The 12,118-nt window shown below is 41.3% G+C and overlaps 1 protein-coding gene across 3 annotated transcripts in view; it reads left to right on the top strand.

Annotated features, from left to right (window-relative positions):
* Positions 1 to 11,446, top strand: part of OSBPL2 (oxysterol binding protein like 2) — a 68,467-nt gene extending 57,021 nt beyond the window's left edge. For all 3 annotated transcript variants that reach the window (XM_019510151.1, XM_019510152.1, XM_019510150.1), the window contains 4 exons: positions 5,215 to 5,343; positions 5,853 to 5,976; positions 6,225 to 6,315; positions 8,364 to 11,446. In XM_019510151.1, the coding sequence (XP_019365696.1) occupies positions 5,215 to 5,343; positions 5,853 to 5,976; positions 6,225 to 6,315; positions 8,364 to 8,466 (447 nt within the window). In that variant the 3' untranslated portion in view covers positions 8,467 to 11,446. The remainder of the gene's footprint in view (positions 1 to 5,214; positions 5,344 to 5,852; positions 5,977 to 6,224; positions 6,316 to 8,363) is intronic.
* The last annotated feature ends 672 nt before the right edge of the window (positions 11,447 to 12,118 follow it).

Genomic DNA, 12,118 nt, shown 5'->3' with positions numbered 1-12,118 from the left:
GTTTCTCTGTAGGCCTCCCCCCCCATAACCCCTCTCCCAATGCCACCACCTCCCACCCAGCACAGCCTCAGCTCTTCCCAGTGCATGGCTGGAGGCGGGGGTTGAGCTGGGGCTGCACCGGGTGGGCAGCAATGCTGGGAAGGTTGGTTGGGAGTAGGGGTGGTGGTGGCGGAGGGGGTATGATAAAGTTTTGGGCAGCTGCGGCCCCCCCTGTAGCCTGCCTTCCAGCACCGCTGTCACCTGCCTCAAGCCCAACCCCTGCTGAGAAGACCCCGGTGCAGCTCTGGTTCCAGCTCGCAGCCCACCCCCCTGCCCCACGCAGATCCAGGGACACACACCATCCCCACCCCCCTGCACTCCCCAGATGAGGGGCTCCATCCCATGCCCTGCCCCACCCCGGCTGGGCAGTGCCTGCTCAGCCCCTGCCCCACTCCCTCCCTCACCACAACCCCCGCTCCTCGCATCCTTTCTCTCCCCTTCCACCACAATGGACTTACCAGCTGAACGCAGCTCTCCAAGCTGCCGGGCTGTGCTCCTTGCTGTCTGCATGCTGCACTGTGGCTGCAGGTATCCACGAGCATTTATTAGGACTGCGAAATTTTGACAGATGTATGTTTTGAAGTGTTTTGATCTTGAAACAGCAAAATAAAAACGAAACAAAAGGCTTTGAAACGAAATGAGGGCACTCAGTGTTTCAAAGCCGGACTTGCTGCAGCTAAACAGAAACTAAGGAGAGTGAGAGGGCAGAGGGGGGGAAGCACGGCTCTGATTATTGACATCTATCTTCCTGATTGCTTCCCCCAGCTCTTCCAGGGGGCCACAGCCCCCCAGTCTGTGTGCTGGGTTTCAGCAGGCTGCTCCTGAAACTGCAGCAGCAGCCTGCTGAAACCCACCACGCCAATCCGGGGGTCCACGCCCCTGGGAAGTGCTGGGGAATGGAACCGGGAGCTGGGGGAATGTTTAGGTCCTTCAGCATTCCCTCAGTTCCTGGTTGGATTCCTTAGCTCCCCCATCTTTCCCCCAGCTCTTCCCAGGGGGTGTGGGCCCCCGGATGATGTGGGATGACAGCAGGATGCCACTGCTGCCTGGGACTAGCGCTGGGCGCAGCACATGCCAAGTGCCGTGAAGACTGGTGCTGCCATTGGCCCCAGCTGGCGGCAGCAGCAGTATGCTGTCATCCTGCGTGCAGATCTGGGGGTGTGTACCCCCCAGGAGGGCTGCAGGGCTGTGCCAGATTCCTCCTGGGGGGTGCGAGCCCCCGGATCTGCATGCACGATGACAGCAGGCTGCTGCTGCTGGCAGGTGATACAAGTTTTGCATTGAACAGTTTGAGGTGCAGTTTCCCATAAACCCCTGCACTTATCTCCTTGAAACTTGGCAGGCTTCATGCCCTCAGAAGGGGCTACCATCCCTACAATGTTCATCCGAATCAGGCAAGAAATGACAAAGGTACAGGCATTTTCATGATTCCCCATTATAGCTTATGGGTGAAATGTCGAAACAGCAAAACAGTCTCGATGAAACAAAATGGAACAGTGCTTCGAAATGCTGAAATGAAACATTGTCCCTTCGAAACAAAAGTCAAAGCAAAACGGTGCTGTTTCACACAGCCCTAGCACTTACTGGCCAAATTTTTGGCTGCATGGGGCCGATTTCCGATGCAGCCAATTTTCTTTGTATCAGTACCAATCCAACATCAGACCAATGCATCAGTGCACCTGTAGAAAATCAACTCCCTGGTCTTTCCTACTGAATCTATATTTAGTTCTGGGAGTTCTCCAACAACAAGCAGATGTTGAAATGGAAAGTATTCTTAAGGGTGGTTTCGAATGAGGAATGTACATCAGTGGTACTCAAGCTTCTGTCCTGTGGGCTGGAGGAATGATAAGGTATTATTAGTTTACTGGCCTGATCCAGTGCAGAATTGATGTGTGGGCCCAGACCCGCGTACTGATTTCATGCACAGCCCAGTGTCCCATGCCAGCTCAACCCTGTGTGCTGGATCCAACTGCACTGTGTGCTGCCAGTCAAGCACACGGGGCCACGTCATCCAGCCTGCAGGACTCATCACGCATTCAGAAGTATGTCAGGAGGGGAGCTGCAATGAACACTGCCAGATTTGTAATGCTCTCCTGCAGCCAAATTTTTGGACTGGTTAGAAGACCTAGGGGCTGGACAATGTGGCTTCACAGGCTGGAGCATGAGCACCACTGCTATAGAAAAATAAGCTTGAACTTGATTTAAAATGGGAACATTAACCATAGGAAAACAATTTCCCAGTACATCAAATGGATAATATCAATCTAACAGGACAGATAAGATGAACATTTTACCAATCTAAGATGGACATAGTTTCTTATTTTTGTGGTGTATATTGACACCATGGCTAAGAATATCACTACATTTAGAGCTGCTTTTTTGGAAATTGCAATTTAATTTTTTTTTTTTTTTATGGAGTCTTAAGGTGAAATCCTCTTGGCTTCTTCAGCTGAAATCCTGGGTAGCTTAGCCCTGTGGTCCTACTCTGGAGGTGGCTAGTGACAGGTAGACAAGGAGTGGCCAACGTGATCTGTGATTTGTAAAGTTCAGCTCAGTACAAATAATATTTGTATCTGTATATCATGTTGAATACACTGCATTTGTAGCTTGTGTTCAGGTTTGTGAAGAAGTATACTTTCTCCCCCTTCAATTTTCTTCTGTCTTTGTTCTGAGGATGTGAATTTTGTGCACATTGTATGACAAGAACACTGCTTGGCTTCAAACACTTGTCACTGGCTTGTGAGACTTCTATAGTTTTGAAAGACACTGGAAACTTATTGTATTTTGTAAACACTGAAAAGTTATTGTACCTTTTTTATTGTGCCCACTTATTTCCTCAGATATGTTCTGAGTATAATACATTGAGCTATAGTGAAAGAGCTATCTGTAAGGATTGTAAAATGACTTTTTCATTTCCTTTTGTGTTAGCACTTTCATAGTGCTTTTGACACTAAAATGATTGAACTGCCTCTGACAACATGGAACTGCCTCTCTTTCATGGTGAAAGGGACTTGGATGTTTTAATACTGATTTTAATCAGCAGTTGAAGCCTGTCTGATGGGAAAGGGCACTGATTGCTAGTACTTAGACAACACCTTATGCAAAGGAAAATGGGGGGCGGAGGGTGGGGACACAGACTAAAGAGAAGATAGAGAGATTGTTTTCTCCTTTGTGGTGGTGTTTGTTTTTATCCTGTTTTTAAAAGACTGAAATACCCAATTCTTGGCAAACTCCATCTAGTGCTGCATCCACAAGGTTACTTTATAGATCCTCACTCCTGGGTTTCATGCCTTATGCTGGGAAACTAGCAGGCTACCTGCTGTGGTTGGTCCAGCAAACAGCAGCACATTCAGCACACTGTATTTTTAATGGTTTCAGAATTGATAGCCTGGGTTTACTCTTGAACAAAGGTGTGAGGTTTTTTTTTTCCAGACAAGGTTCTTTGGGTAAATCTCTTTTTTTTATTAGACCAACTCAAATAGTTGGAAAAAATTCTTCTTTGCAAGCTTTTGGGTATAACTACCATTCGTCAGGCTGAGGAAGCACCTGCAGCTGGTGTGTGCACTTCCTGGATGGAATGAAGAGTAAAGAAGCCAAGGGCTGGTATGCATGCAAGTAAGGCAGTCAGTGAAGATATAAATTGAGGAATTGGTGGGGTGGGTGGGTGGAGGGCAGGGAATGAACGTAGCTGGTAAGTAGTGGAGAGGTACATTCATTACCAGCTACATTCTTTTGCCCCCCACCCCTTGCAACATGTCTGTTACCCACTGACTTCTCAATTTACATCTTCACTGATTGCCTTCCTTGCGTGCATACCAGCCCCTGGCTTCTTTACTATTCATTCCATCCAGGAAGAGCACACACCAACTGCAGGTGCTTCCTCAGCCTGACAAAGGGTATCTATACCCAAAAGCTTGCAAAGAAGAATTTTTCCAACTATTTGAGTTGGTCTGATAAAAGATATCACATTTACCCAAAGAACTTTTCTGCCTATGTCCTTAGACCAACATGGCTACAACCTATACCCCTGAAGTCGTCCGTCTCCCCCCGCCCTTACTTTTCCTGGCTATATTTTGCAGTTCATGTGGCCAGGCTTCTTTTTTACTTGTCCAATATAGTTTTGACGGGTGCTGTCAGAGGTTTTTCTTAAAACATCTAAAATATCCTTTCATAACTCTGCTGAAAGAAAACTGTTTTGTAACTGGCCTGTTCCATTATCTTTTAGCCCCATTCGGATTTTTATTGTAGATAGTAGCTATGTAGGCAAATGGGATAGCTAATTATAGTCCTGTAGTTACTGCCATAATTGCATGATTCAGAGTAGAAATGTTAATCAGGAGCCTGGAAGAGGTGACTATTTCAGAGCATTACAGAATATATACTGCCATCTATTTGGTAAAGAGGTGAAGGAAGAATCTGATATAGAATGGCAGCTTGTTTTAGATTAAATTAATTGAAAAGGAAAAAGGCAGAGCTTCTTGTGTTCGGAATCCTGAAACCATGTGTTTGGTCAGCTTCTGTAGAAGCACTGGGTACTGTGGAGGATTCTGGGTGATGGGATGAATTAATGTTGTTATAGTTGGTGTTGTAGAAAGTTAAACCCATTGATGCATTCATGTATAAATATAGTGATTTATATTATTATATCAGCTTGCTATTGTACCTTCAGTCTCAGATGCAACTGCATAAGTTCTAAAGCATGCAAATGTCATAACTAATTGGCTACCTTGTGCTGCCAATGAGTGTATTGCTGTATATAATAATGTAAGATGTACTGCCACCCCCAAAGATCTAATAATCTGAGTCAGGAGGAACAGGTGATGAGTCTGGAAAAGGGAGGGTGAGGAAAACGAGCAAAGATTTTTCGAAGACATGGATTTTTGTTTGACAAATTGTGCTTTTGGCACGTAGGAAGTGGGAGGTTATTCCAAACACATTGGGTAACACTGAAGAAGGCGTGAAGCTGAGACTAGGAGGAGAGGAAAGGAACAATAAATAGGAGGAGGAAGACGTAAGTGGGAAGAAAGTGGAATCGGAGCAGAGATGCAGGTGGATTCAGAGTATATAAGAACTAGAATTTGATGAAATCTTCAGTGATCACTCTAGATCGTTGGGTAGAAGACCTGTCCCTAATTTTCTTTGATTCCACTTCCAAGTATTATATTTTTGTTTTAGAGTGAAGATGCTATTAAATCTGAAAATGATGAGGCTGATGATATGCCAGAGATCCAAGAGACGGTACAGGTTATGCCAGGCAGTAAGTTACTGTGGAGGATAAATTCTAGACCTCCGAACTCATCGCAGGTAATGCCTTCAATCTGTCAAAATATTCTGTGGGTATTACTAGAACGTTCAAAGGAAACCCTGTAGATCATTGCGTCTTTATAGGCAGGCTCAGAAGAGCCCAAAATATCATCCTTTAAATCAAGAAAATGGTAGGCAAGTTTTCTTAAAGGGCATTTTATTTTTATGTTCATTTCCAAATAATCTGGAAAACTAAAAATGTGAATATGTAAGAGTCTAAGAATTGGAGAGAACCCATCATGAGCAACAAGTTTTCTGCAACCTCTGAAGTGAGGACATGTAAATCATCACAGTGCTTTCCCTTGCTGATATGTGCAGCACAGTTTAAAAATGAAAGGTGGGAATTTTCAAAAGCCCTTTGCAATTGGGCTAACATTGCTTTTGCTGTCCTCAGCGGGAATAAATTTAGTGTAAGGATTACTTTTGAAAATTCTGTGGTAACAGCTTAGTGTTAGGAATCAAAATGTCATTACTTTAATAACGTGATTTTATCTTTACTCTTTCTGAAGATGTACAATTTCACCAGTTTTGCTGTAAGTCTCAATGAGCTGGAAAAGGGTATGGAAGCAATATTAGCTCCCACTGACTGTCGGCTGCGTCCAGATATCAGGAGCATGGAAAATGGTGACCTGGGTATGTGCTATTTTTGGAGGGTCTGTGCTTAATTCTTTTTTCTTTGTACCCCATTTCTCAGTACGTTTTTTCTACACATACTGCTTAGATGGGGTCCGAGGAGAACACTTTGGTGTTTTTGTACTTTAACAAGAACATGTACCACAAATGCTTTTCCTTGCTTTAAGGCATTTGGATTGTATTTCCCTCCCATGTTTCTTCTGTGTATATTTTGCAACGTAACCAATCCGTTTTTAAATTTCTGCTAGATCTGGCCAGTAAGGAGAAGGAGAGATTAGAAGAGAAACAAAGAGCTGCTCGCAAGGAGCGTGCAAAAGATGAAGCAGAATGGCAGACGAGGTAACACTGAGAGGAAGGGAAAGAAAGATGGCATGGGGTTAATACTTGAAATCGTTCAGTTGTATATAAAACTACACGTTCTGTCTTTGCCTGGCAACACAATGTGCAGAATCTGCTAAAAAGGATGTTTAAATAATGTAGCACAAACCAAAATTTTAGACTTCATTTCCAAAAGAACCATCTTTCTGTAAATAGAATTCATGCTCAAACTTGTCATAAGATGCCAAGGGAATTGCTTAATACAGATTACATTGAATAAAACATAAAACATGGGGGTATCCTCAAGTTATTTTAAGAGATGCAGACAGCTGTGGATGGTGGCCCTCAGTGCAAGCTTTACTGTGTAGTGCTTACAGCATTAGTGAAATTCGGCCATCTCCATGCCAGCGGGAAGCAGATCACTACAAAGGGCATGTAAGCCACATGGCTAACTCCTGTGATTTAACCGTCTCAGAAATAGTAATAATACTTTTCAGGTGTTACAGCTGCTAGGTGCTTTTGCCGAGGATGGCCCACCACCACCCAGTCTCTTTGAGGCTCCCTCCTTAAAACACATTTTATTCATTCAAATTAATTTAAACACAGCGATGTTCTCCTACTGAGCCCATGTGCCCAAAGCCTGGAGGGTTTTCATTCTGCATGCCCCACTGTTCTGGGGCCAGTCATGGGAGCTTCCCTCCTGCAGCTGTCCTTTTCACTGAGCTGTGACCTTGACTGGCAGCTGGCTCCTTTGCTGGGTTAGATAACTGAGCAGGGATGGCAGCCCCCTGTGCCACAGGCATAGCCCACCCCAGCACAGGCACTTTCCTAGTCTAGACACCTTTTTGTTTACACAGGTGGGTAGTCTCCCTTTAACAATGTTATTAATGGGGCAGCGAGACCTAAAGAGGTGAAGTGACTTGCTGCAGGGCTTCACGGCGGCAACTTTGGGAAAAGAATCACTCCCCAAACCTGAGATGTTTCTGCCGTGCATAGTCCCTTCAGTTCACTCTTGATTGTTAAAAATGGCTGGGAAATATGTAATGAGAGCGAACAAGCCAGGAGTTTTAGATGATTCTGAAAGGGGAAGAAAAGCTAATTAAGGTTAAGAGTGTGCTTACGGAATTTGATTACTTTTGACAGCAGGTTTAGCTTTAGCATGCAGGGGCAGATGTAAGCACTGAAAGGCTTCATGGACACTATCCCAGCTGTAAGCAGTGGTTAGGCCTCATTTATGGAAAGACGCTATATTTCAGATTTGAAAATCGTCTGCCTTAACTGTTAATACTTAGCAGCAGGTTTTTTCTTCTTTAAAAGTACTTGTCAAATTACAGTAAGCATTTGAAATTGAAGAATCAAATTACAGAAGGCTCTCGAAACTGCTTACAGGCCTTCTGCTGTTTACTTGTGCTCAGATTCCTGATACTGTTATGCAAGGGGCACATCGGCAGAAGAAACGAGGCTGTTTTTGTACCCAGGAGGTTTTTTTTTTTGTGGCTTTTTAAAAAGCAAATCTTTGAAGCGAGAGGAGTCAGTTCTTTAAAGGTATAAGAACAGTTAGAAACTAAACTGCTCTAGAGGTTCAGTGGAAATTATCTCTATCCCATGCGTGCCTTTGAAACCCTCTTCCAGGATGTATGTCATTAATTTCAACGGTGTATGTCAGTCAGCAGCCTGAATGTGAGCATCTGTTCATGTGCAAACATAGCACATCCATTTCTTCTGCATTTGGACACTGCTAGAAACTAAGGGGAATGGTTTTTTTGTGAAAAACTGATTTGATAATTTAAAATTAAAACATAAAAATATTGCTTGGGTTTTCTATCTGAATGCCATTGGGAGTGATGAAATCCATATTATACTTTATTTTTAGTACACAGGGCTACTGAAGTGTAAGGGCTTTGGTAAATATTTCTTTCAGAATGTAATGTTTTCATTTTTCTAAAGTACCTAATGGGAAATGATATTTCAGGGCTGAGGAATGTAGGTATCCTGTTGCATTTCTTTGTAAAAGCAAAAAAAAATCTCTCATTTTTCTCTTTTTTAATTACTTTCTTTACTTTTTACAGATGGTTTCAACAAGGCACTAACCCATACACAGGGACTTCAGACTGGTTGTATTCAGGTGGCTACTTCGATAGAAATTTCTCAGACTGTCCAGATATATACTGAAAATTCTGAACCTATCACTCCATCTCATCTGGACATCTAATTCTTAGAATTCACTCTAAGCCAGTTAATCTGGTTTTGTTAGTAGCCAAAACCAGCTTTTCTAAAGTAAGTTTTAATGAAAATTGTATCGTTTACCAATCAAGGATTTAATTGTCATTAATTTTTGACTGCCAAATATTTAAATGCTGTTATGTTCCCTCCATAAAGCTGCACTTAAATCATCATGTGTTCACTAATTTTTAAGGGGATGTGGGTTTTGGTTTTTGTCCTTGCGTTGTGTTGTGTTTTAGTTTGGTTTTGTCAGAAATGGCTGTAGCCATTAATGCTCACAGCACCCTTTTTAATGATACAATTTAATAAAATAGCAGAGCGATCCTTGTTATTTAGTACAGTGAGAGAGAGTATACATTCAGAACTTGGAACAATGGTGACTAATCTGTACAGTACAAACATTATCAAAACTGCCACAGGCAATATTCCCTGCAAAGAAGTGTACGTGAAATACTCATCTAGTATGTTCGTGCTTCAGAGGTCAGAGCTTTTGGTCTCCAGCCCATCGGGCTAAGAACAAGTACAGTTCCTGGTCTCTTTCTCAATACAGCTCAATGAATGAAAGACTTGAAAAAATATAAAACATGAAATATTAGCTTCTCAAACCGCAGTAAGTCGGTTGCTCTGAATTTTTCAGCCTTTGGACACTGTGAACATTTAAACTATAGATCTGTAATAAGATTGCAGAAACATAGGCTTGGAGATAGGAAGGGTGCATTAAAAATTTTGCTTATCTGAAGTCAGATGTTACTCTTTAAAATAAAAACAGTTTCATAGACATTTGTAGAAATGTCAAAGTGGATACAGCATAAGATATTTGGTATTGCTTGCTGCCACTTGGAGGCTTAGTTCTCCACTACTTTTGGCAGCTTTAGCACTATATATGCTTCTAGACTTAAGTTTTTCTTTGAAGCACTTAGTATATAATTATATCTAGAGTGGTCATGTTTGTTTGGGGGTTCTGTTTGGTTTTGTTTGCATGTTCTGAAGCATTATTGGGTCACATCTGGTTGAACGTTGTGGAAAAAACATTTTTAAAGCGATGTGGCATAACTATACCTATTAGAAATATTTTAAATCCTCTGTAAGCACGTGCAGTCAGTAAGAGTGGATTTATTTTCGTTTGCATCGACTGTCAAAGCCATATAATATTGGAACTGGCTGAAGTCAGTTTATTGTATCTATAAATTTATGGAGTTTATTTTCAAAGTGGTGCATTTCTGAGATCGGGGCGTTGAAAAATTAGGCTTAGTGATGAAACCAGCTTTAGTAATTGCTGGTTCTTTTATGAAAGCTTTTAATTTAGTAACCAGTAGAAACTGGAGAGTGGCTACATTGCTGCTAAGTTTACAGTAATTCACAGACTGCTGATGTTAAGCAACAAGCAACTCCAAGTATTCATGAGAAGAATCAGTGTGGTCGATGCCTTCCAGATGCATTTGAGGATTCATACCTGTGACTTCATCCAAAGACAAGGTTTTGAACTGTATCTGCCAGCTAGAAGAAACATTAAAAAAACAAAACCCCAAGAAAAGGTGGTACTTTTTTTTTCATCTGAAATTATGGACCTGAAGATGAGAAACTGGATATTTGTTACATTTTAGTCATAGTTTGTTCATCTTTTTTCCAATGAAAAAGGTCAAGGCAATAAAAGTTCAACTCTGAAATACATTCATGCCAACTGTATCCCGCTGTCAGAAATCAGAGTTTGTGTTGACCTTGAAGTCTCTTGGACAACCAGACTAGTTGATGGTACTGTGCCTAGAGGTAAAATAATATTCACTTCTGCTTATGAGAGCATTAAGCTTCTGCTTTTCATAAGGCATAACTAATCTATATGAGCAGCTCAGAAATTACTTCCTGTCAAATTTTGTGTAACTCTTAAATCTAAAAGATTAATATTTTCAATACTAGCAGCCCCTTCACTTTTCTTTGCAAGCAAGGGAGTGCTGGGCATGGCTACCAGTGAAAACAGTGAAGGGATTCATTCACATTTTAAGCTAGTTTTGTAATGTCTCATGAGTGAAACTAGTTTAAGCTAAATGCTTATGTTTTTTTCCATTTGTTAGCATACTGTTTTAATATACGTAGATTGAAATGCAGTCACCAGAATGGAGAAATGTTACAATAATGTGTTTTTGAAAAACTACCTTATTTATAAAGATGATGTACAGGTGAGAAGTTTTGAAATATCTTCATTATGCAAAAAAAAAAAAAGTTGTTTTATTTGTATATGAAAAGATGCACATTTTAATCCAGATTGCATTATATCACTCTTCATGGAATAAAAAGTACCTTTTGGCAGTTTTAAATCAAAGCCCAGAGAAACTTCTCTGTTTTTCTTCCCCTTCTCCTCTTCCCCACCCCATCCTCAAGCATCTCCTTTTTTTCCTGAAAATCTTAAGTGAATCCTGTGCTTTTCTATTCTTCTTTTGGATTATTAGTCTATATGCAAAATATTGACCAAACTCCCATGCATCTTTGAAAAGCATAGGTTCACCTTGTCCCGTGGCACCTAGTCCCATATTTTGATGATTCTGTTTGAAGTGAAAAGACTTTAAATTCTCACCTTAGTGGTTTAGTGTTTACGTCTAAAACTATTGAACTTTGCACCTTTTAAATACTGTCACTTTTATAACTTGATGAAACACTGACTATATGTAAAGTAGTTGTTAGTGTATGTTAATACACTTGCCTGGGCAGGAAAAACATTTAAAAAGAAACAGTAATAAATGCTAACCATGCTTCAAGCCTGTACCAGGTGAGAGGGATGTTGCTGTAGCAGGAAAAATTTATACTTTGAACTTTTTTTGTGGAGGCAAGAGGATAGTTGCATATTATTTTGGTTGGACCATTTTCTCCTCTATCCAGCCTGGTTCTTGTTGGTGACTTGAGTTGAAGTAAAGCTCTTATCCCACAAACAGCCTCTTTTTATTTTTTTGCTTTCTGTTTAAGTATGCTGCGGACGCTCAATTCTGTGGCATTAGCCTGTTCATTTGTAAATGCATAGGATGTCCCAGCTTGTAGATATCATGCCAAGCACACCAAAAGCTACTGTAGGAAGAAAGTATCTATGGAGGGATGATTGAATAATTTAAACATATTTTTGAAACACAAATAGGGCAAAAGCAGTTTTTGAATGAAAGTATTTGGATCTGTCTGTTACCGTTTGAAAGTGTATCCCTCCCACAATGGAAGTTACATGGTTGTATGACAAAAAATGGACTAAGGGACAGGAATGAGTGGCATTCTCTTATTTTAAAGTATAAGTCAACTTTTGGTAACATTTCAAAAGAAGGGTAAAATATGCTTTTGTAGTCGCTGCATAGGCAGTGGACTCTATTATTTGAAAGATTTGTCGTACTATAGATTAGTGACAACTTTTGGGATACTGAACACTGATTTTTGGTTCCCAAGTTGATTGAAGGAGAGAAAATATATCCCTGACTAGGTAGGAAAACTACAAAAGGAGTTAAAAGTGTTTAAAATACCTTAATTAAAATTCTCAGTAAATTAAAAGGCATGGTTTTTTTGGGGGGGGGGTTTTGAGAGAGAGAAATTTTCTCCTGCTTCAAGAAGCTTTTTGGCCCCCCCCCCCCCC

This window comes from Gavialis gangeticus, unplaced genomic scaffold (assembly GCF_001723915.1).
Source record: "Gavialis gangeticus isolate Ggan-Ray unplaced genomic scaffold, GavGan_comp1, whole genome shotgun sequence".
NCBI lineage: Eukaryota > Metazoa > Chordata > Crocodylia > Gavialidae > Gavialis > Gavialis gangeticus.
This window is presented reverse-complemented; position numbering and strand designations above follow the sequence as displayed.